General features: G+C 44.2%; 1 protein-coding gene across 1 annotated transcript; it reads right to left on the bottom strand.

Moving 5' to 3' along the window:
• Window positions 1-3854: 3854 nt before the first annotated feature.
• ism2b (isthmin 2b) lies at window positions 3855-22170 on the bottom strand. The gene is made up of 6 exons (XM_083790407.1): window positions 21466-22170; window positions 14827-15072; window positions 12137-12473; window positions 8701-8838; window positions 8365-8436; window positions 3855-7945 (listed from the first exon to the last, which is right to left on the bottom strand). Exons 1-6 carry the CDS (start codon window positions 21592-21594, stop codon window positions 7428-7430), a joined length of 1440 nt encoding a protein of 479 aa, XP_083646533.1. The 5' UTR covers window positions 21595-22170; the 3' UTR covers window positions 3855-7427.
• Between the last annotated feature and the right edge of the window lie 181 nt (window positions 22171-22351).

The raw sequence follows: 22351 nt of genomic DNA, 5'->3' as shown, positions 1-22351 counted from the left end.
TTGTGTGTCAGACAGACAGAGAGAGAGAGTGAGAAGAGTTTAAGTATGGGGGTTTGTCTCTTGTTATGTTTGTGTGTACCACTGTACCCTTGTTGCATGTGTGTTTTACGACACAAGTGAGTTTTGTGTGTGCATGCACACACATCTTTCTTTATGTACAGCACATTAGAGGTGCGTGTGCACCTGAGTGCGTGCACAGACAGAAGCACAATAACAGTGAGTGGCTTTTGACTGAACACATTGACCCATTGTGTGCCTGTGCGCTCACAGCCCTTATGTTCCAACTTCCACCCACCACATGTGATCCACAGTGGAGGATAGAGTCACAGACAGCGGTGCAAGTAGTAGCCTACCCAAGTGAAGTAACAATATATACCACAAAACAAACATACTTGCAAGCTTGTAGATCAGCTATTTCTGAATAGCCAAAGTTCAAAATCGGCTTAAGTGGTTAATGCATGTTTTGTACTGATTAATACAATAAATTGACTAATAAAAGGGCCGGCCGGCAGACCTCTGACTTCACTCGGACTTAGCCATAACCATATAAGGTGTTACCTAAGCAGCCACGCCCAAATATGGAGAGTTGTCTACTAACCTCAATGTGTCCTCATGGGCCATGGCATCAGCCGCAAAGAAATCAGTCAGCTCCATATATGGGCACAAAAGGGGCATGCCCACATGTGTGGTGAGTTGAGTGCAGTTGTCTAACCTTAATAATGACGTCAGGGATTTCCATTATGTGCAAAAAAAGGGACACAGGTAGACAGACAGAAACAGATATGGGCACAAAAGGGACACAGACAGACGGGTACTCTGACAAAGCCTCCAACGCTATGACTCAGACATATCGGAATGGCAGTGTGACATGGGTAATCTAACACTAGTAGTAATCTAAATCTGCAAAGTAACTCAAATAATTGTAGTGGAGTAAAAAGTAAAAATGTTGCTATATGTATTGGAGTAGAATGGAGTAGTATAAAAAATGGAAATACTCCAGTAAAGAAAAGTACAGAAGAAACTGTTCTTAACAGTAGGCCCACTTGAGTCAATGTACTTAGTTACTTTCCAGCCCTGGTCACAGACAGTGTGTGGTACAGGGACACGGTCACGGTATAGGGAGTGGCTGAGAGCCATGATGCTGTTTTGCCCGTCGACCAGCCACAGCACACCCAGAGGAAATCTCATGTTCCTGCCAGCCGAGCCTGCAAGAGTAAACAGATCTGTAACCACGAGAGATGGCACACAGCCCAGGCCACCAGCACTACAACTAAAGGCAGGAACACATCACACCACACACAGAGAAATGCACGCACACGTGTGTGCGCGCGCACACACACATGTGCGAGCGCACGCACACGCGCACGCAAACAATTCAGTGGAGCTTTATTGGCATGATAAAACATACGTTTAGATTGCCAAAGGAAGTGTCAAAATGATAAAAAACTGTTGAAAATGGGGAAAGTATAATATACAGTTGGAGGGGGTACAGCATTTTGTAAACAGAGCTATGTTACATTACATCATTATACATGTTATACAGGGTATAAAGTACTTTGAAAAAAATACCAGCTATCTTTTTTTAGTCACTTTGGGACAAATAGCAGCATTTCTTCTCAAGACTATTTAAATAGTATACAAGATTTGTTTAAAGGTAGCAGCTCTGTTTACATGTCCAGTAGGTCTAGTGGTTTTCTACTATTTGATACTGCTATAGTCTTTAGGGTGGTTGTATTCCATTGGCTAACCTTCTTTAGTCCCAACAGTTCACACACAGATGTTTGCACTCATACACACATCTTAGCGCCTCACTAACCTGCTGTTACAATGCATAGCTGTCACTTCAGAACAAGGGTTTAGGTTTATGTTCACTATTTATTTTTCCCTGTACCATATTTTGTATCTTCTTACCTAATAATGTATTTTAAATACAGTATAATGTCTTGTGGGTCACATTTTACATCTGTGTCTTTGGCTTGTATAAGCAATGATGATGAATAAAACATTCTGTGGCATGTTGTGGCATGCCCTGCCAGATGTATCCATCCAGTTTTCAAATCTATTTTCCAAACAACTCTTCAATTCAAGAATTCAGGTCAGCCCTGAAAGCTCTCCTGTCTATTTTATGTTCTTTCTTCTCTCCTGTTTCTCAGCCTCCCTCTCACTTACTCTCCCCTCTCCTTTCTGTCGTGTGCAGGCCTTTGGGTGCAGGCTACACATCTGCGGTTATTTATCTGTTATGCTGCAGCAGCAATGTGGTCAACATGTGTCTGGCTGCCTTCCACCCAGCACTCATATGTAGTCCACTTCTGAATCGCTACAGAACTACAGAATGCTTTATCATTGTGGTCGTGCACATGGATGCCTACGTGTGTTCGTTAGACGGATGTTTCTGCTCAGCTTTAATTATGCATGCACAAACGATGAGTTAACTCTGTCCCACCTGCATCCCAATTCTGACCTAATGTTCGTAGAAATGGAAACGTATAGGTCTGTTTTCTTTCCCTTTCTCTCTATGGGGTCATTGAGAGCAGAATGGGCGTCATCATGACCTACACGAATTAGAGTATTTAAGAGGGGTATTTGGATTACCTAAGCCTGTGGATTTGCATTACCCTGACCCTTGAACCTTTAATCTTGATGTTATTTAATCCTCTTGTAAGAGTATACCCTCAGACATCACTGCGATTATATGTGCAGAACAGCCTAGAAAAGCAGAGCAGCCAGAGACAGACAACAACACGGATGGTGGATGTAAACTAGATTGAATCACTGGGGACATACACGGCCTGACTGCCAGTCTTCACACCGTAACCCATGACGACCTGATGCCGATTCTATAAATGCCTCCTACATCAGTAGTTCTCACACTTTCAAGATTTAAAAAAAGAAAATGAATGAATGAATGAATGACTCCGAGCTAGCTCTGTATCTTCAAATGTTATAATTATTATTATGTTTTTTCACCTGGGACCGAGATGAGTGATCTTGCTGAGGGATCTATGCTCATCAAAGTTGTGTCGGTCATGTAACTCACCAGGAGTTGGCCCGGAACCCGTTTTTTGGAATGATGACGCATGGTTTGAGAAAAGTTGGCGTAGTCTCCTGACATGTCTGATAGATATGGTTAATGGTGCTTTTGAACAGCAGACATAGACCCAATATGATGTTATGCCAAGAGCACTCAGTAACACAGAACAAATGAGGGAAGCGCTTGATACTGTTGATTCATTGGATGGTTCAATAAAACCATAACAACATTTGCACATAGTTCATACATGCACTGTCATAACAAATGTGCCATGACACCTAATCGATTACTGCCTTTACAAAGGTCTTTTGATTAATATTATCAAGCAACTTATCACAAAGGTACCAAGCCATTTATGCCCTTTAGACTCTTACAATAAAGCCTTTCATTGTACAACAGTGTCATGGTTGTGGGCGAAGGCGTATAAAGTATGTTACATGCAGAAAACAGCTTTTGATGGTTTTACATTCTTGGTTTTCAATATGGTTGCTGGACAGAACACTTTTGCTGGGAATGTGAAATAACCCCCTGTCCTCTCTCTGTCGTGCAGTCAGTGCACTCATGCTTGTAGATTCAGACCTTGCTGGAAGTATTGTTCATCCTGATCGGTGGACAAATAATACTAAGGTTCTCTATGGTAGTAAGATCACCTGCTGATGTGTAGATTGTTGTGGTTAATATGGGTATCATGACTCTGGAGAGTCAAAACAAAGACATCCATCAGTTGAGCTCGTCTGTGGGGTGGACATGATGTGTGACATATGAATATAATAAATGCAGTATGAGCCACAAATAATGACACAGTAAAAATGAGCAAGGCAATGAATGCATAGTCTTTATATATTTCTTCATCATAATTGCAACATCATATTCACAGAGCACTGAAATACAACGTAAGAGTGAAATACAGACACTTGATTTTGCTGTTTTGATGTAATGTGAGGCCAGCGGTTTCCCTTTTGTCGTCGAGCGCCCGCATTTCTCAGTCCGAGTAGTGCACCATGTTGAGTAGAGTCATTTCAAAGCTTCAGCAAACTTTAAAAAATAAACAAAGAACTGACAAATAAATACTGTACAAGACCATATTATATGTAATACTAGGTTCAGAAATCACAAAAAAAAAGAACATGCTTTTTGTAACAGAACACTTGATAATATGCACTGGAACAATGCAGCATTCCTGGCAATTTATCTTGTCCTTTCGCCACGACACTATATCATCAACAAATGGCAAACATGACATGAGTACATATTCAAATATATGTCTTCTGATATATATACCTGTGTGTGTGTGTGTGTGTGTGTGTGTGTGTGTGTGTGTGTGTGTGTGTGTGTGTGTGTGTGTGTGTGTGTGTGCGTGTGTGCGTGTGTGTGTATATACTATACATACACATACATACTGTATATACTGTATAGGCTATATATATGCAGTATATATACTGTATGTATACACACTATATATCTTAAATAAAGTGCCTTCTTTTAAGATTGGTGATTTCATAATGTATTATTAAGTGCGCATTTGCATACATACATCCCAAAATAGAAATTCCTGAAAGAGGTTTGGAGTAAAAAAACAAACAAACAAACAAACAGCACAAACAACATCCATTGATTACACAGTAGAATCTGGAGTGTTAATTTATCTCTGAAAGTGCAATTTCTTTTTACCCATTGCAGAGTTAAATTAATACGTTGTGGAACAGACAGAGTGGGCTAATCCTGAAGTAGTATTCAAAGATGGCTGCCATTGAATGTAAGCCAATGTCTGGATGGAATAAACCGTATTGTTTCATGTAGGGACAGTGTGCGTGAGACCACTGTTGATTTTGACAGCACATTTTGATTTTCGTTTTAGTCATAGTCTCTTGATTTGAATAGTTTTCATTTAGTTTTTGTGTTAGTCTAGTTTTAGTCGACCAAATCTACAGTTAATTTAGTCGTCTAAAATGTATTTTGGCGGGCCTTGATGCCGCCGTAGTGACTGCGACGCGTTGTGAGCATGCAGATCAGCTATTTTCAGCATGCACCCAAGTATAAAATGACTTACTGGATCTCTTATCCAATAGTCCCTTCCTAACATTTTAGTCTAGTTTTTATTTGTTGACGAAATTGTCAATATATTTAGTCTTAGTTTTAGTCATCACAGCTTAGTTTTCAATTAGAGAGAATAAAGAAATTGGAAATCTTCACCTATGATGACATTCCAATAGGGATGCCATTTTGATGTACATTCAATATCAGCCATTTCTTTTTTGGAACACCACCTATAGCAATAATTTCCAACTCTGGGACACAGGGACCAGTCCTAGTGGTTTTCCATCTTACCATGTTGCATTCACCTGGTATAACACGTCTAAATAGTCCCGAATTACTAGCAGTGGTGGAACGTAACCAAGTACATTTACTTAAGTACTGTACTTAAGTACAATTGTAGTATTTACTTCTACTCCACTACACCTCAGAGGCACATTATTGTACTTTTACTACACTACATGTATTTGAAAACTTTAGTTACTAGTTACTTTGTAGATTTTGAATATTTACAAAACATATATTAACCACTTCAGCTCCTATATACATTTCGGCCATTTGAAAATAGCAGATCTACAAGCTTACAATCCATCGCCGCATTGTGACTTTGTAGATCTGCTATTTTCAAAAGATCTTTATACATTTTAAAACTTGAAATGAGACATTCTGAATAATTTTGATGACAATACTTTTGTACTTTTACTCAAGTACATTTTGTATTCCGGACAAGTGTATTTCTCTATTACAGTATTGATACTTTTACTTAAGTAAAACATTTGAATACTTTTCCCACCACTGCTAATTAGGCACCTATAATGCCAGGTGTGAATGCAAACTTCCTGGTAGGTTAGGTAAGAATCAGCTCTATACTAAAGGTCCCTGGGACCAGGACGATTATGAACTGGAATGGTCGATTCTATCCATTAGCTCCATGCCTATGCTCATATAGACTTCAAGCTCAGTCTTGACAACAGCAACTCCTTTTTTTCTTAATAAAAAAAACAACAGATATATAATAATTGTATCAAGAGTTGAGTTGCTTGTCAAAACCGCACAAAAGCATTATTCCATTAATTCAGTGACTGCTGTATGGTGTTCATTGTTCATCTCAATCTGCTTTACACGTTCCACACCCTTCTGTCAATCACTACCCAAATACACACACACACTTAGTACAAGGGTCCAATATGGCACACCCCTGTCGGAGGTAAGTGGACAGGTCTTTATCATCATGGTCAGTCAGTCCCCCTGAGAACGTTGTAGAGAAACATCCATGAAACACAATAATGCTCAGTTTAGGACCATTTTGGCCTATAATTTTACACTGCAGATACTAAGTATAGGCCAGATGGAAGCAGGTACCAATAATCTGATTCATATCTCTTGGCAGTACAGAAATCTGATAGTAGTCTTATGCTTAATTTATACACACTCGTACAACAATGTGAATTTCTGACAAAAACAGATCTTCAAGCTACCGCCGTTCCACATCCTCGACACATTAGCTTGAAGATCCTTTTTAACATGACCCAAAGGAATGGAGTCCCCATACTGTACATTAACTGAAATACATTAATGTGCCTGCATGCGAGACCAAATGGGAACTTTTCAATTATCCATTTCTGTAAACACAGTCAAATCTAGAGTGTTCACTTAACTCAGTTGTTTTTACAATCTCAGAGATAAACTAACACTGTAGTTTACTGTGGTAGTATCCTCCCTATAAAATGTAGGCGTGTATTTTCAAAGCATCACCCTTAGTATCTTTCAAACCTGAAGTATGTTCATTTATTATTAGCAGCATAGTTAAGATTCTTAATTAGTTGGACTCTGCCCATTCTTTCTTATCTCTATCAGTATAACTAGCCACTTAATCATGTGTTTCCTAATCTGTATGGAAGCAGGATCAAGATGATTTTCACATGTTGCGATTATTAACCCACTAAACTCCAGATCACCAATGACAAAGCCAGCAGATAGACATCACGCGTACACGTACACACGGGAGTGTACAGAATAAAAAAAATAGACAGCTCTATGTCATGCTGGGTGTATAACAGCTTGGAAAGCATTGGGAGAATACTGCATTAGTTTCCATTCATGTAATTCAGTTCAGTTTGTTCAGTCTGATGTCAGGATGCTGTGCCGAATCCTAACTTGAGACAACCACACATCTCCTCCATGACCTCTGACTCAGAGGCTCTGTCTGAGACACCGACGTGCTGTCCACGAACGGATGCAAGATGTAGACATGATATGACGTTTCTTTTTCTTTCCCGAAGGTAGGCACTACCTTCTCAAGTTAGGATTGGGCCACTGTCTGTCTCGCTGGGTTGAAGTGGTACGTTTTGGCTGCGGTCCCTCAGTACTCCCTGGCTTCTTCCAGCTCGTTCATGAACACGTCTTCGTGGGGGTTCTCCGGGCACGTCAGCCCGTTGTTGGGTGGCCTCACTGCGTGGAAGCGGCTCCAGTCCCCCTTGCACAGGATCCAGGGAAGCACGTCCACTTTGAAATGCAGCTCGGGTGAGAACTCGTTGCTGATGAGGTTGGGCGTGCCCGCGCCCTTCCCCCGCGTGATCAGCCTCCCGCGGTCGTCGTAGCAGCAGTGCTGCGCCGCCAGCGTGGACGAGTCGCTGGAGAGCGCCGACCTCAGGCAGCTGCGAGCCGACGGCTTGTAGATGTCCAGCCGCGCCTTGGGGCCGCTGTCGTCGCGCCACCGGAAGGTCCGGTCGTGGGTCTCGTCGAAAACGCTGACCACGGTGTAGGCCGCCTCAGAGGGGTAGGAGCAGGGACAACCGGGGAGCTCAGATACGACCTGGTGGAGGTACCTCTGGAGGAACTCACTCTTACAGTTCAGCCATTTCTCACAGCTGTCCACATCTGGAGGGGTAGCATGGCAGACGAAGTGGCGTTAGAGGTGTCTATCATGCTAGAAAATACTATATAGTTTTTCTCTTGGGATAATACGTCTATAGAGAGATGCCTAGAGTTCTGTGTGTGTATAGTGGCGTCATAGAGACATGTGCTAGCAATCAAGTTAGCTCAGAAGTAGCTTAAGAAATATTATGGTATTTCTACCACCGGAATAAGTTCAACCTGACTTTAATGTGTATGCTATATAAGAGTTTTATACATAGAATAATTATACTCTTCAAACGGGACGCGTTTTTCTGAAAAACGGCAGAAAAACACAGCTAAGCATATTACCGAGCACTTAACCCAAAAGTCTGCATATACAGTAGTTTGGGTGCACACATCACTGGGTAAGGAATAGTAAGGTATTCGCTTTTGGCACTGACCTGTGCCAAATGGTTCTGTGCCGTTCTCCTTCTCGAAGGGGAAAGGTTCCACCACCACCACAGTGTTGCCATCTACAAAGAAGAGAGACACATATTTAACACACATAACGGGTACATGCTTGCTCATTTTTCCTGTATGAGTTGCATTAATGAAGATCAAAAGTCAATAGAGATCTAAATGAAGATCTACAGTACAGGGAACCAGATCTATGGACGTACAGGTATGGAAATCTATGTACCTGCAGGTATGGAGATATGGACCTATGGAGAATTATGATCCTATCTCTATGTATGGAGCAGGGCCGGAGTCCAGGCAAAGTGTGAATGGTATCTCACCTGGACACGGTTCCAGGTCACATTTGGAGGCCTCTGTCAGAGTGCAGGAGTAGCCGCAGGACTTTGTCCTCTTCCTCTCGCCGTGTCCACAGGTGACCGAGCAGGGAGACCAGGTGGTCCACTCATCTGTCTCCTTATCTGTGGGAGAAGAGGCAGTTCATGAGGACGGCCCGTCCCTCAAACTCAGCCCACAGTCCTACACTGTAAAATCCTGGTAATGACTAAAGATTGTTATAAAGAAAAAGAGAAAAACAGAAAGAGCTTGGAAATCTAATCTAATTAAGAAAACTAATTGTGAAATTCCTTTCTCGCTAGCTGCACTGCAGCGTCCTGGCAGCATCGCCCATATGTCCCACTTAGACACACACACACACACACACACACGCATTAAGCATCAACATCGCTGTACTTGTCTACCATCACTTTACACTACAGTCACTAATAAAGCAGAAATAGCCCCCAAGGGCTAGGATAGAAAAAGGCAAGGGGCACAGTGATATGTTTGCGGTCGTGGGCATTTGATTCTCGTTCACCACATGCGTTTAACGAGCTACTAAGGAAGAGGAAAATAACAGGCTGATTTGTGTGTGTGTGTGTGTGTGTGTGTGTGTGTGTGTGTGTGTGCGTGTGCGTGTGCATGTGCGTGTGTGTGCGTGTGCCTGCGTGCGTGCGCGCGCGTGCACGTGCATGCGTGTGGGAAAAAAACGAAGTAAAACAACTTATTTCTGCTGAAGGATCATTTGCAGACACTGGTAGTGGGTTTGAGTATACTCTTGAAACTCCCTAATCCAGAATAAGCATTCATCTCTAGTCTGCCCAAGCCGATATAGCAGCCAATTTTCTCCTGTTATAACCATTCTCATGCAAAGCCATGGTGTTTTGAAGCAAGATTCTGTCAAATTAGAGAGAGGAGGGGGGGGGGGGGGGGACGACGACTGTGCGAGGGTGAGTTGATCCACCCACGCCACCACGTTTCCTCATGGTGTTAATGATACTGAAAACAAGTTGTTCTCGATTAAAGGCGAGGTGGGTGCAGAAATACCAGCTTGGGTGTAGCGAGGGCTCATTTCAGCCTATGTGGGCGCTGCCAGCTCGCCATTCGACCACACGGGAACAGCGTCCCAGGAGAGCCGTAATTACAGGAAAGGCCCATGCGGGGCATCGTTGATTTATGCTCACCGAATCTTTAGATCTGACCACTTAAGAGGCATTGTTGCCCTTTTGCCGGCTAGTCCACACATCCACTTCACTTATACAGTCGAGCTTTATGCAAGTCTGTTCTAATATAGTTCACATGGATTTAGGAAAGTCTTGAACTACAGTAGCATGGTTTTCACACAACACAGCTGTGTGCTATTAGTCCAACATGCAAAAAGGGATCAACGAAATCAAAGGGCAGGCTGAATGTGTGTAATTTACAGGTGAGTCACTAAAAAAACAGCCTCTTAGATGAATAGGCCTACTCCTCTGAAAGACTATATACAGCTTCTCCATAGGTTTTGAGCCATGACCAGCACAACGCCCAGAACCCTCTGTCTCTCTCAATGCAATCACTCAATCTCTCTCTCTCCTCCTCGCTCTCTGTCTCCTCGCTCTCTGTTTCCATCAACCAGTTTGTATGTGTATTTGCGCATAAGAAACGTTGAATGGAAGCATTCCATTCATTTATCCTCTCATTCCTCTCTTTTCCTATTCTCTTTGTCTGTCACTGCCACCCAATAAGGTCTATCCATTCACTTGCCATACAGCCCCCAGAGGAACTCAGAGGAGAAACGTAAATAAATAAATGCTAAAGCCATCAATTATGCCAGGCCCTGGCTCAAAGGGCCGAGCCGCGGAGGGCAGCGAGGGCTGCCGGGGTCTGGGTTTGGGGGGGAGGGGGGTTGGCGGGGCACGGGTGTTGGGCTAGGGGGGTTGCCTGGGATAGATAAAAGGCCAGTCGAATGGGCCCTGTCATTCTATGTTCCCAATCTGCCCTCTAATTGTCCACAAGCAGTGGGCTGTTTTGTCCCAGAGAACAGAGCCGGCCTCTCGCTGCCATTAGCGAGCGCAACGGGCCCATCTTCAAAAGGCAGGCCTCCGCGACCACTGTCTACTTCAAAGTGCCTGAAGCTCACAATGCGCTGACGGTCGAGTGCTCGCATTGCCCCTCTGGCCTGGCATCGGCAGACTCACTCAGGACAGCCCCTATGCTACCGAGCCACTCTGTTGTCCTGTCTGTCTGTCTGTCTGTCTGTCTGTCTGTCTGTCTGTCTGTCTGTCTGTCTGTCTGTCTGTCTGTCTGTCTGTCTGTCTGTCTGTCTGTCTGTCTGTCTGTCTGTCTGTCTGTCTGTCTGTCTGTCTGTCTGTCTGTCTCTCTCTTACCCTCAAACATTCCTGTCCCTTCCTTCATACAATTCATCAATGACCTAACTTCACACCGAGATTTTCCATTTAAAACCTTTCTTCTGTATCATGATCAATGAAAAACATTTAATTCTTCTAAACGTGGCCAGATGCAGTCAATTTGCTGTATTGTGTTACCAATCCAAGCCTGAGGAAGCTAAATCTACCAAATTGAATAGTTCAGCTAAGCACGGAAGGCAGGAGGTGAACATTGCTAGCTCACTCTCCCCCGACCTCCCATTCATTCGCAAACAAGTTAATTCATACATACTCCCACAAGTCAGCCTGTCTCTCCACGTTCAACCTCACTTCATTCTCATTCGCTACAAGCTATCTCACACACGCCCTCATTCCCACAGTGCAAATCAGGCGGCCCTTTTAAGCAGTCCACTATTCACTGTTCATTCTACATGCTTAGCTGACACAGCTAGTTGTACAGCTGTCAGCGTTCAAATTCACTCCACCTCCCTAGCCTCCTCCATTGTTTGCACCATCGCACATAATGGAACGAGCCAAATTCGGAGAAGTGTACTGTAGACTACCGTCCTGACGTCACTTGCTCATCCCCTGGTTTGCTGAAGTAATTTCTCTATGGAGAATAAACTGTCTCTGTGATATTGTCGGTGAGATGGATCTGTATTGTTTATGACAGTCATTCACTCATATTTGAAACAACGAAAACTTTACAAATTCAGCGGTAGACCGGTGGCAACATTAGTGCTTTCTCACCATCACTTGATTCTTCATATCCAAACGGCCGGGAACATTTGTTTATTTTTGGAACACTGTTCTTATTTGATGCAATTTGAAAAAAGTCTATGGGAATTCAGAATGGGGGAGAAATAGTAAAATGCACACTGGGTATGATGTGAAATTACATCAGACTTTGGCAGACTTCCATTCACGACCTTTAAAAAAAAGTCTGGTTGTTCCTGAGTCAGGGTTTTGGTTCAGTTTAATTTTATTTCATATTTGTTGTGGTAAAACACGTTGTAACCTTGTTTTGTGTTTTACTATTGTTATCGTTATGAATCACACTTGGCAAGCTTACCATAATAACTCTGCACTGGGTCCCATCCCTCGTTCCAGTGACTGTCCCAGTCTCCTCCCACGCCGCTGGGGAGTGGATCCTCACTGCCATAGTCCAGAGAGTAGTCTTCCTCCTCCTCCTCTTCCTCTCCAGCGTCCTCCGAGCCTGACCGCCCTGTGCTGTCTTCACTGGAGTCCACATCGGTGTAGCCCCAGAATAGGGGCCAGAAGAGCTTCTTCCCTGCCGGCCAATCCACCGTGGCAGACGGGGATGAGGGAGAGGAGGGTAGCCACTCTTTCTCCTTGGCCAGCTCCATCTCCACCTCCATCTGTGGGTTGTCCACCACCTCGATGGTTACCTGTGTGGGGAGAGTGGAATCCCACTGAATTAATGTGAATTGTGCCTTGTCATTGTTCTTACTTGCTTACTTACTTGCTTGCTTACTTACTTACTTATTTACTTACTTACTTACTTACTTACTTACTTACTTACTTACTTACTTACTTACTTACTGAAGAGACACAGTATCCAGGCACAAATGCACCAAAACAAGGTGTAAAACAGTGACATTTGATGGTTCACAGAAGGCTGTGAGACAATAAGGCTGTGTTTTCATATGCTGTGTTTTCAACCAAATCCCTCCCTAGTACATACTACTGTACTTTTTTTGTGCCAGGTTGGTTTTACCTATGGTATGTGGAATGTTGGATGTTATTTAAGTTCTTCTTAACCACACCATAGCTAGATAATGTCATAATAGTCTGCGAACATTCCGCGACAATAACACATGGGCCTGTGTATCAACTATGTTAGCCTAAGATATTTGGTGTTGAGGGGAATAAAAGACCCCTGGGGGATTGCAGTCAAGGAGTATAGGGTTTAAGTGTGTAAGCCATGGAAGTACAGGCATGTGACATAATTGGATTATAGTGATGAAAACGAACTAAAACTACATTGCTTTATGTTCAATTTATAGGCCCTACTGTTCGGCAAAGGTTACAATGACGTTGATTTATTTCATTTTTTGAGGGCCCTCCTATATACAGGTGTTTTTAGTTAAATGTTATTTTTTTAAACGCCATTGACAATGAAGGGAAAATGTACGTAATCTCGTCCCTAACACAAACATTAAATGCCATTCACCGTTTGTTTTACATCACCATTACATCACCTAGTGCGTGCTCTCAGTTGCATACTTTCTTGGTTTACCATGGGCGATAAGCTGTATGTGTCCATTATGATCATCTATATGTCTGGAAATGCAATGAGCAAAGAATTCCAAGCTCATTTCAAATCAACCGTCTTATCTAAATGTTGGCCTGTGATATGAAGCCTTGTTGACGCTAACCAAACAGGACATACTGTATGAGCAATAAGCAATCAGACAATCAAAATGATGCCCCGTTCCTTTGCCTTATGCATCTAACCCGCAGAGAACATGAGAATTTGTTCTGCTCTCGTTAGCTCAGTATGACTCAGTATTACTGCTAGATGCTACAGGCGAGGCAAGGGGCCCTGCTTTAATTGATGTAAAGAACAGGCAGCAAGAAGTCAAGAGAGGGAACATCCTGCCTGCATATATACTGGATTATGGATTAAGTACTGCTATTATGTGGACAAAACCGAGAAAGTATCTGTGTCATTTTATACTTTAGCTTTTCAATATTCGACATACAAGCTTATAGCGTGTCAGTTTGTGGCGCGCTATGAGCTTGTAGATATGCTATTTTTGAAAAATCGTGAAAGTGTGTGTAATTTTCGTTATATATACATTTTTAAAGCAAACATCTTTAACTCAAATCTTTGTTTCTGGGATCCCTGGAACAACATCTTTTTCGATGGGGGTCCGCGGCCAAATACAAATACCTTTGGGGATCCAATTGACATGAAACAGTTCGAGAACCATGATATGGCAAGTTGGCAACATACTGTAAGTTTTTTCAGAAATCTGTTTAGAAGACATTTGTAGAATCGGCCTCAGGTCTTATTAAAGGATAAAGAGGCCAATTTGGTGCACATGTTGCAGAAGAATCAGTCAGATTGGGACAGCGAGCAGCAGGGCAGGCAACTGTATAGCCATATGATGTAGACATAGCCATTATTATGTCCACTTAACCACATCCTGACTGCAGTGACCAGAAAGCGGACGAAGGATAACTACCCTGTGAGAAGTTAAACAGAAAGACAATTTAGAACAATGGTTCCCGAACTCTTTCGTGTCAAGGACCCCCGAATTGACACTTATTACCCCGTGGACCCCCTTTTGAATAGAGATGCCAGAGACCCCCATAAGAGAACATTTCTACGGCTCTAGCAGTACTCAACCATTTTAATTTCAAGGACCCCCAGTTTGACATGAATTAGGCTACAGACCCCCATTGAATGGCATTTCTATCTCTGGGAGCCCTCCATTGGCTCCCGGTCGCTGCCCGCAACCAAACCACACCTCTTCACTTCAGACTTCAGCCCATTGCACTTGCCACAGTACTTGCCCTAGCCTCAACCTCCTACAGGCGTATGCAAAGGCTCAACTTATGTAACTTAGACAGCATTTTATGTAGACTTACATAGCAGTTTATGTAGACTTATAGCATTTTATGTAGGCTAAGCATAGCAGAATATATATATATGAATCGTTTCATTTTATAGATATTCCACTGTTACGTTCTCAGCATGATAGCATGCATAAAATAGAAGGAAATCCCACTGACCTGTATGTTGGGATTCTGTGAGCCCAGGTCAGCGTTGGCCAGGTCAGGGAAGTTTTTCAGGTCCAGGATGAACGGCTTGGTCTCCTCTTCTGGCTCTGGCTGAGGAAGGACCCCCACGGAGCGATGCTGAGGGTGGGACCACCTCCTCTGGTGGTGGTCCGCCGGCAGGCTCTGCACCTGGTTCTGTTCTTCCAGAGTCTCTGGGTCGTATTGGACCCCACTGCTCTGGGATGGCTGGCCATGGGCCTGATTGAAAAAGGAAATATTAAAATATTAAAGAAGATACACATTTTCGGCGTTTCAGCAAGCCGCTCCGCGTCCGGAACAGTAGAGAAATGACAGAGTTACCGACGTGTGGGGGTCCCTCTACTGTACTGTACTGTACTGTCACTGTACTGTACTGGCACACCCACATTCAAGCATCATATATACAGTTAATACGTGCGTGTGTGTTTGTGTGTGTGTTAGGTTGCGTGGTGAAAAACAACCATGCTGTTTTCGTGCTCATACCCAGACACCCAGCCACCCAGCCACCCACTCACATAGCTCCGTAGGGGAGTGGTTGCACCACTCAAAAAGACAAAACACTTTGTTGTTCATAAGGTATAATTGGCCCTTGATGGACACCTCGAGGACACTGTTTAAGTTATCATTTTTCCAGGAAGCACCCCTTGAAAAATATTGACCGTCAGCATTCTAAAAAGCCACTGAAGCAACTAACCAATCGACCAACCAGGCCCTGCATTCTAGTTTTCTATTTTTTTTCCTCCCACATTGGCCATGGCATCCCAGCCCTGGACAAAGAGGGTCCTGTGCCAGAAGAATCTCTTTTAGCTTTAATGAGAGGGCCTGGGAGGCGTGGGACCCCTGGGCTGGCCTGGGTGAGTCTCCATCCGCTGTGTCGCCGATGTCGCTGTGTACAGTACACCTCCATGGCTCTCTTTCAGGTCCTCAGAAGGAGGTCCATTCCTTTCTGCTCTGGTCCTGGACCAGTGGAAAGTGCAGTTAACCAAATTAATGAGAGACGTTGCTGAGATAAATGTGGACATCGCAATGGTAACAGGGAGGCTATAAGGTCAAACATAATATACACTGTATAGTATGTCTATATTATCTGGGAAATATGGGCCCCCCAAGGGGCATGACCTGCCAATGAATCAACCCTAGCCCTAAAGCTTATTTATACTTTGTCGTACAATATTTATTTTTCAACTGAGGAAAGTGCCTCAGTTTGTCATTTTCGTTTTTGTTGAGAGACACCGAGTTGAACAACCCCCATTCCACAACCCCTAATAAGCTATTGAATGTCATTCACCAGGTACTACTATATCCTTACATAATATACTGTAACCAAACTGCCCCTTAACTTGATCAAATGGGGTCCATCCATGGCCTAATGAACCTTGGGGTTCTTTAAATAAATAAAAAAGGTTGAGGCACACTAGCTTAGCATAAAACAGTGGAGATTGGAGGTGCCGTGACGGGGCAGGAGACAAAATGTTTGAGGAGCTGTAGCTGGAGCCCCCTAGAACAGGACGTACTCTTCACAGGCTGACAGCAACTTTCCCATAAAAAAGTCATTCAGCTGGTCAACTCCAGCCATGTGAAAACGTAGTGGCTATTTACAGGACCGGCCTGTCAAACATAATGAGATGGAAGACAAGGCAGCCCCCTCCACAGGAATCTGCAATTTGGCTACTAGCAAATAGCAAACTAGCAAATATTACAACCACATTGGCCCTGGTGTCCCTATTTTGGGCACATCATTCTATAGGCGAAGGTTTTCCAAATAACCTCAATTGTTTTCAAAAGTAACAGATAGTTCGGCTGTTTTCAAATTATGAACTTGAATTTTCAATTTGGAGAAATCGCAAGTGTGGTTGCACCGACGCGAGGCGTGGTTTGCGGCCTTGGGGCCCCAATGAATCCGTTCTGGTGTGCAGTTAGTCTGTCATAATAAAAGTCACACTTGTGTGAAGTCAGCAGGGGTGCATATCTTTGGTCCGACGTACTAAGAGTCCGACACGCAATAGTCCGACACCCTACCCCAAACCCTAATCTAACCCTAGCCGTAACCGCACGTGGAAGCCACGGGTGAGTCTTAACCGTCCACGCATGTCGGAGTCACACGTGAGTCTTAACCGGCCACGCATGTCGGAGCCACGGGTGAGTGTTTAACCGGCCATGCATGTCGGACTGTACATCGGACCAACAACGTATGCGCCCCAGTGAGCGGCACCTTTTTATCATGATGATCAAGTTTACTTGGATGCCACATGATGTCAGGGGGGGACATACATTTATTTTGACATTTTCCCATCGACTTAGATGCTACATGACGTCACAGGGGGTACATACTGTACACACAAAGCCACGCATTGGAGCGCCACTCAAAATAATAACTAGAAAACACTGATCCTGAAGGAACAGTGTGGGCTTGAGTAGCTCACTAAGTACAGTATGATGAGGATGTATGATGATGATGATGTATTGAGTTTGAACCACATGACATCACAGGGCGGAATAATAAATAACAAACTTTTCAGGGTTACTCTAAATAAAGTCAGACAATTAATTACTATAGTCTGGTTGCCCTTCTTAGGGAAACCACACTAAAAAAGCCATAGGCTTAATTGGTTAAGGATTGCAAGTTTGACCTGTTGCCAAAGATTTACCATCACAATTCTTCACATTGCCCAAAATGATGATTCAGAAAAATAATAAAATCAGTAAATATTATCAGATGGAAGACTATGGTTTTTGAAGAGTGAAAGGGTTAGGATTAGCCTTTCCTATTACTACTAAAAAGCTTTACATATATCTGTACAGACTTGATAGTATCAATTTCAGTAACACTTCTTCCATTTCAGCTGAAGCTGAAAGGATTGGAACCAGGGGGGGGGGGGGGTGGCTGCATGGGCACGTTGAGCTTATGGTTCCATAGCCATGGGAACCAATGGTTCCATAGCCATGGGAACCAATGGTTCCATAGCCATGTGACTCATAGGGCCTATCTCTTGTTTCTCTAGTGTGAGATGGCTTATACGCCCATACACACCCATACACCCAGTACATACACCCATACACACACAAACACCCAGTACATACACCCACCATCCATGACGTACTTGAAGTACTCACCAGGACATGACGCTAGTATCATGTCTCGGGAACGTACCTCAATCTAACACTTGGTGTTGACTGAGTGCCAAGCAGGGAGGCATTTGGTTCCCTTTTTTCTAGTGTTTGGGATGACCCGGCTGGGGGATTGAACCCTGACCTCCCAATTTCATGGCGGACACACTATAGGCCACTGAGTATACTTGTGTTTGGGAAGACAAACTCAGTTTGCTGTATGCATGTGTCATCACCTCAGTTCTGACCAGCAGTAATGATCTCTCTCTCTCTTTCCCGCACGCACGCACACACACACACGCACGCACGCACGCACGCATGCACGCGTAGCAGAATGGCAGTGGCTCAGAGTCTCTGCCTGATGGCCTCAAAAGTCTAATATCTCCCCCGGTCCATAGGGATATCCCTTTGGTCTAGTGGTTAAGATGTTGGACTTTCACACGGGAGACCTGAGTTAGAATCTTGGGCGTTACATTGGTGCTGTGACCCGGATCGGGTTTGCCCGTGGGACGTGGTCAAAAGGGGGATGAGTGTAGCAGAGTGGGTCAGCGCCTCAGCCTGATGGGCTCAAGTCTAATATCTCCCCCAGTCCATATAGGGATATCCCTTTGGTCTAGTGGTTAAGATGTTGGACGCGGGAGACCCGAGTTTGAATCCCGGGCGTTACGCACGCACGCACACTACTATATGGACCCATCTTTACAGACACAAATAGAACGCACACCGGAGTGAGGGGAGGCCAAATACTTTCACACCCTCCTCATCCTGTCCTGTTACACATCTGGATCCTGTATATCACTCTCCTCCTTTCTTCCTCTCCCTCATCCCTGCATCTCCTCCTCCTCCTCCTCTCCTCCACACAGCAGAGCAGAGGGGCTTCCCCGGATCAAAGGCCCGCAGGGCTGATGGCATGTGGTGGGTCTTTAAACTGACTGTATGGATGCAGCGGGAGACTTGAGGCCTGGCCTGGAAACTGACCTTGTGATTTCACACAAACAAACCCACTTCCACCCAATCCAAAGTGGGTTGGGTGGAACAACCCACATAACATAGCCTTGCATCTTCCTATTTACGATTTACGAATTGATGTTTGGACGAAATATCTAAGAGTGATATCCAATCATTTGTTTTGCAAAACTATAGGTCTCCTGGTGGCGCTATGCCGATGTGAGAGATTTTGGTTTAAGGAGGTTAGGTTAAGGCACAGTTTTATGCCAATCAGTCCAACGGTTGCTGGAGATTAGCTGCTCACAGACGGCCGGAAACACACCGGAAACACACACTGCCCTCACTTTTATCCATGTACCAATCAAATCATCGCCATGGGGTGATCAGCCAATCATCAGCAAATGTTTGTGTTGCCACACAAACCCATATAGGGGCTAGCGTAGTAGCGCCCCTCAAAGAATAAATAATAATAATAATAATAATAATAATAACAAACATATATAGCTCCTTATCTAAACACTCAAGGATAAGGAAACAGAAACTTATAAACTCCTCATTTGGCAGGGGACCACCCTGCAAACCTCTCAGGGACACCTAGGGGTCCCCTGACCACATTTTGAGAACCACTATATAGCCTATACTAGGAATAATTTGGTGGTGCTGCTGCTGCCAGTGACGGTCGCTGCTTACGATGACACACATTCAGGACAGGCAGGAGAGGAGGTCGAGGCACAGGAGTGGGGGTGGGTGGAGGTGGGGGTGATGGTGGGAGGTGCGCAGTGTGGATAGGGGGGGGGGGGGGGGGGGAGCCGCTGGGAAGGCGCGGTGGTGTGGCAGGCCTGATTTATGTGACCACGGATATCAAAGGCCTCTGCACTTGGCCGTTTCCAAACCATTACAGAAGAACAATAAACTATGGGCCCCCTTTGATCGCCGCTTTTGGAAATTGGAAAAAAAGGAAAAACAAATGCCTGCGCTCGGTGGAATTGGGGTGATGGGTGTTGGGGGGGCTGCGGTATGGGGGAGGGGGGGGGGGGCTGGGATATTGACAGAGGAAACATAGGTTCAATATTTGGGGACAAAAAAAAGGCACACTCACACTTGGACACAAAACTCCTCCTCCACTCCAAGACATGAGAGTGAAAAAAAAGAAAGAAAAAAAAGAAAACAGGAAATTCCACATTAACACAGAATAAGGCCAATGTAAACAATCAGAAGGATGACCCTTGACCCCCTGCTCTCAGCCCCCCCTCCCCCAGTGTGAGAGCTGCCTGGGGTTTGCCTTACTATGGTTACATAAGTCTCTCGTTACTGCGCGCCCTGGCAACTGCCATCCTCTCCTCTACCCCCGGCTCTCATCTTCTACTCCATCCATCCATCCATCCACCCCTTTGGAACAGTCATCCCATCCACCAGGAGGTCACAGGAAAGCAGGAAAGGGTGCACAGTCATCAGTGACACACTTTTATCAGTTTTTCTCACCCTCCATATTCTTCTCTCCCTCTCTCGTTCTAGTTCTCCATCCCCTCTTTTCCACATCTAACATCAATCAGACATGACATCTTACACCAATAAGACAGGCTCTAGGATAGAGAGACGCAATTGCTAACAGGAGGCCACGCAGGAGAGGAAAAAAAGGTTCAAAGGCAAACAGCTCAGACCCGACGAGCACGTACGAGCCCGCGCTTCACAATCACATGCACACGCGCGCGCACACACACACACACACACACACACACACACACACACACACACACACACACACACACACACACACTTCTTGCATATCCATATATTATGTCCATGCATGTATATGCAAACTAGAAACTACAGTAGGCCTACCCATATTGGCCTGAATATAAGACTATAGGTTTTTTTCCCCAATGGAAATATCCTAAAAAAACGGGTCGTATTATAATCAGGAACTAGACAATTTGACATTAAATGTTCTTTTTCCACAAATGAGTCGGTATGGGGGGGTCGTCTTATAATGTCAAACCCTCTTCATTCAATACCTTACTATACAGCTCGCAGAGGAGAACAATGCTGTAGTGTAGTAGGCTATAGCCTATACATGCTTCCCTGAATAAATTCCACTGTAATATAATTTGAGCTATTCTTGACTAATATAAAACTAAACTTTATGTGGCCTATGTGGTTCAACGATGATTCTATGGTGTAAAAACAAGTAAAACAACGGCTGTTAAATATTTTTTTAAATGGCAAAGCAATGCATGCATAGCTTTGCCATTTAAAGCTTATGCATAGCAAATATGGGTTAATTATTATCACAGCCTATAGCTATAGGCTGTTGAAAACATGACTGGGCAATGAATGGGAATTATGCACGTAGCCCAGCTGTCGCCAATAAACTTGTCAACCTGCATGCATCATTTTAACTTAATATATTGTAGCCTATCGGGTGCAGGTGTTATCACAGAGCATCACAGTTATAGGGACATTTAAGGAACTTAATTGTTACTTAATATCAACGCAGTGGAACTTTAATTATTTGCACGTATGACACACATATAATCCATTAGGAAAACAACTTACCTCTAAAGAAACGCCATTACGGAGCTTGTGGCCAACATTCTTGTGCCTGGTGGGAAAACCCGTCACAAAACTAACAACAAGTATTAGCCAAAACATCAGCATCTGAAATCTCCCTGTGACTTGATGCATCTTCTCCACTGACAGAAAAACAAATCCTTTTAGGAAGATTCGTAAATGCTCCTATACTCTGCGCCTCCAACTGCTTTTTTCTCCGTATAATTATTTTGATTTACAATAATCGAAAGTCTCCAGACAGTGCTTTCATCGATTTTGTCTTTGACGTTGTCTTCGGGACAGAGTTGTCAGCTTCAGTTCGAATTCAGTGTCGCACTTTATGAAGCTGCGCTCCAGTGTCCAGCCGTACGTCTCCAACACAACACGCTACCCTGTCTGACTCTGTCCGTATGGTGGGTCGAGGTCAAGATGCCCCATAAAGCCAGTCTGCAAACGGCTTTAAGTAGCAGCAAAAACAAATACCCACGCAAAGATATCCCCGTCCGCACCGGCGCTTCACGCTTATTTATTCGACTACTTTACACAATGCGAGTCGTTTCTCGTCGTGGGTGGGTGGGTGGATTTTTCCAATGCACTGACATCTGGAGCGAATAGTATACCGTGTCGTTTTTATCTCCGACGTTCATGTAATCCATTAGTTAGTTCAACAGCACAGGTTCTGTAAAGCGTATTTGTGCGCGCACGCGTGTGTGTGACTGTGTGTGTGTGGCCAACATCCAGGGTTTGGGTCAACTTTTACGCACGCTTTCAGATGTTGGTCCCCCCCGTTGCATGAAGGAGGGGGAGTGCCCAATTGCCCACAGCACTGGGGGGTGGGGGGGTTCTTGTTTCCTGAAAGGGGGGGTAGGGGTGTACAGGAATGTCAGGTTAA

This window comes from Protomyctophum parallelum (assembly GCF_964188405.1).
Source record: "Protomyctophum parallelum genome assembly, chromosome: 19".
Taxonomy (NCBI): Eukaryota; Metazoa; Chordata; class Actinopteri; order Myctophiformes; family Myctophidae; genus Protomyctophum; species Protomyctophum parallelum.
The sequence above is the reverse complement of the archived record's forward strand: the minus strand, read 5'-3'. Positions and strand labels throughout refer to the sequence as shown.

What these genes read in the sequence shown, in the direction of transcription:
- ism2b (XM_083790407.1), bottom strand. Translation starts at nt 21,594, where the DNA reads ATGCATCAAGTCACAGGGAGATTTCAGATGCTGATGTTTTGGCTAATA. An exon ending in GTAATGGCGTTTCTTTAGAG is followed by an intron (nt 15,073 to 21,465) that starts GTAAGTTGTTTT and finishes TTTTTCAATCAG; the next exon opens with GCCCATGGCCAGCCATCCCA. An exon ending in CACAGAATCCCAACATACAG is followed by an intron (nt 12,474 to 14,826) that starts GTCAGTGGGATT and finishes CTCCCCACACAG; the next exon opens with GTAACCATCGAGGTGGTGGA.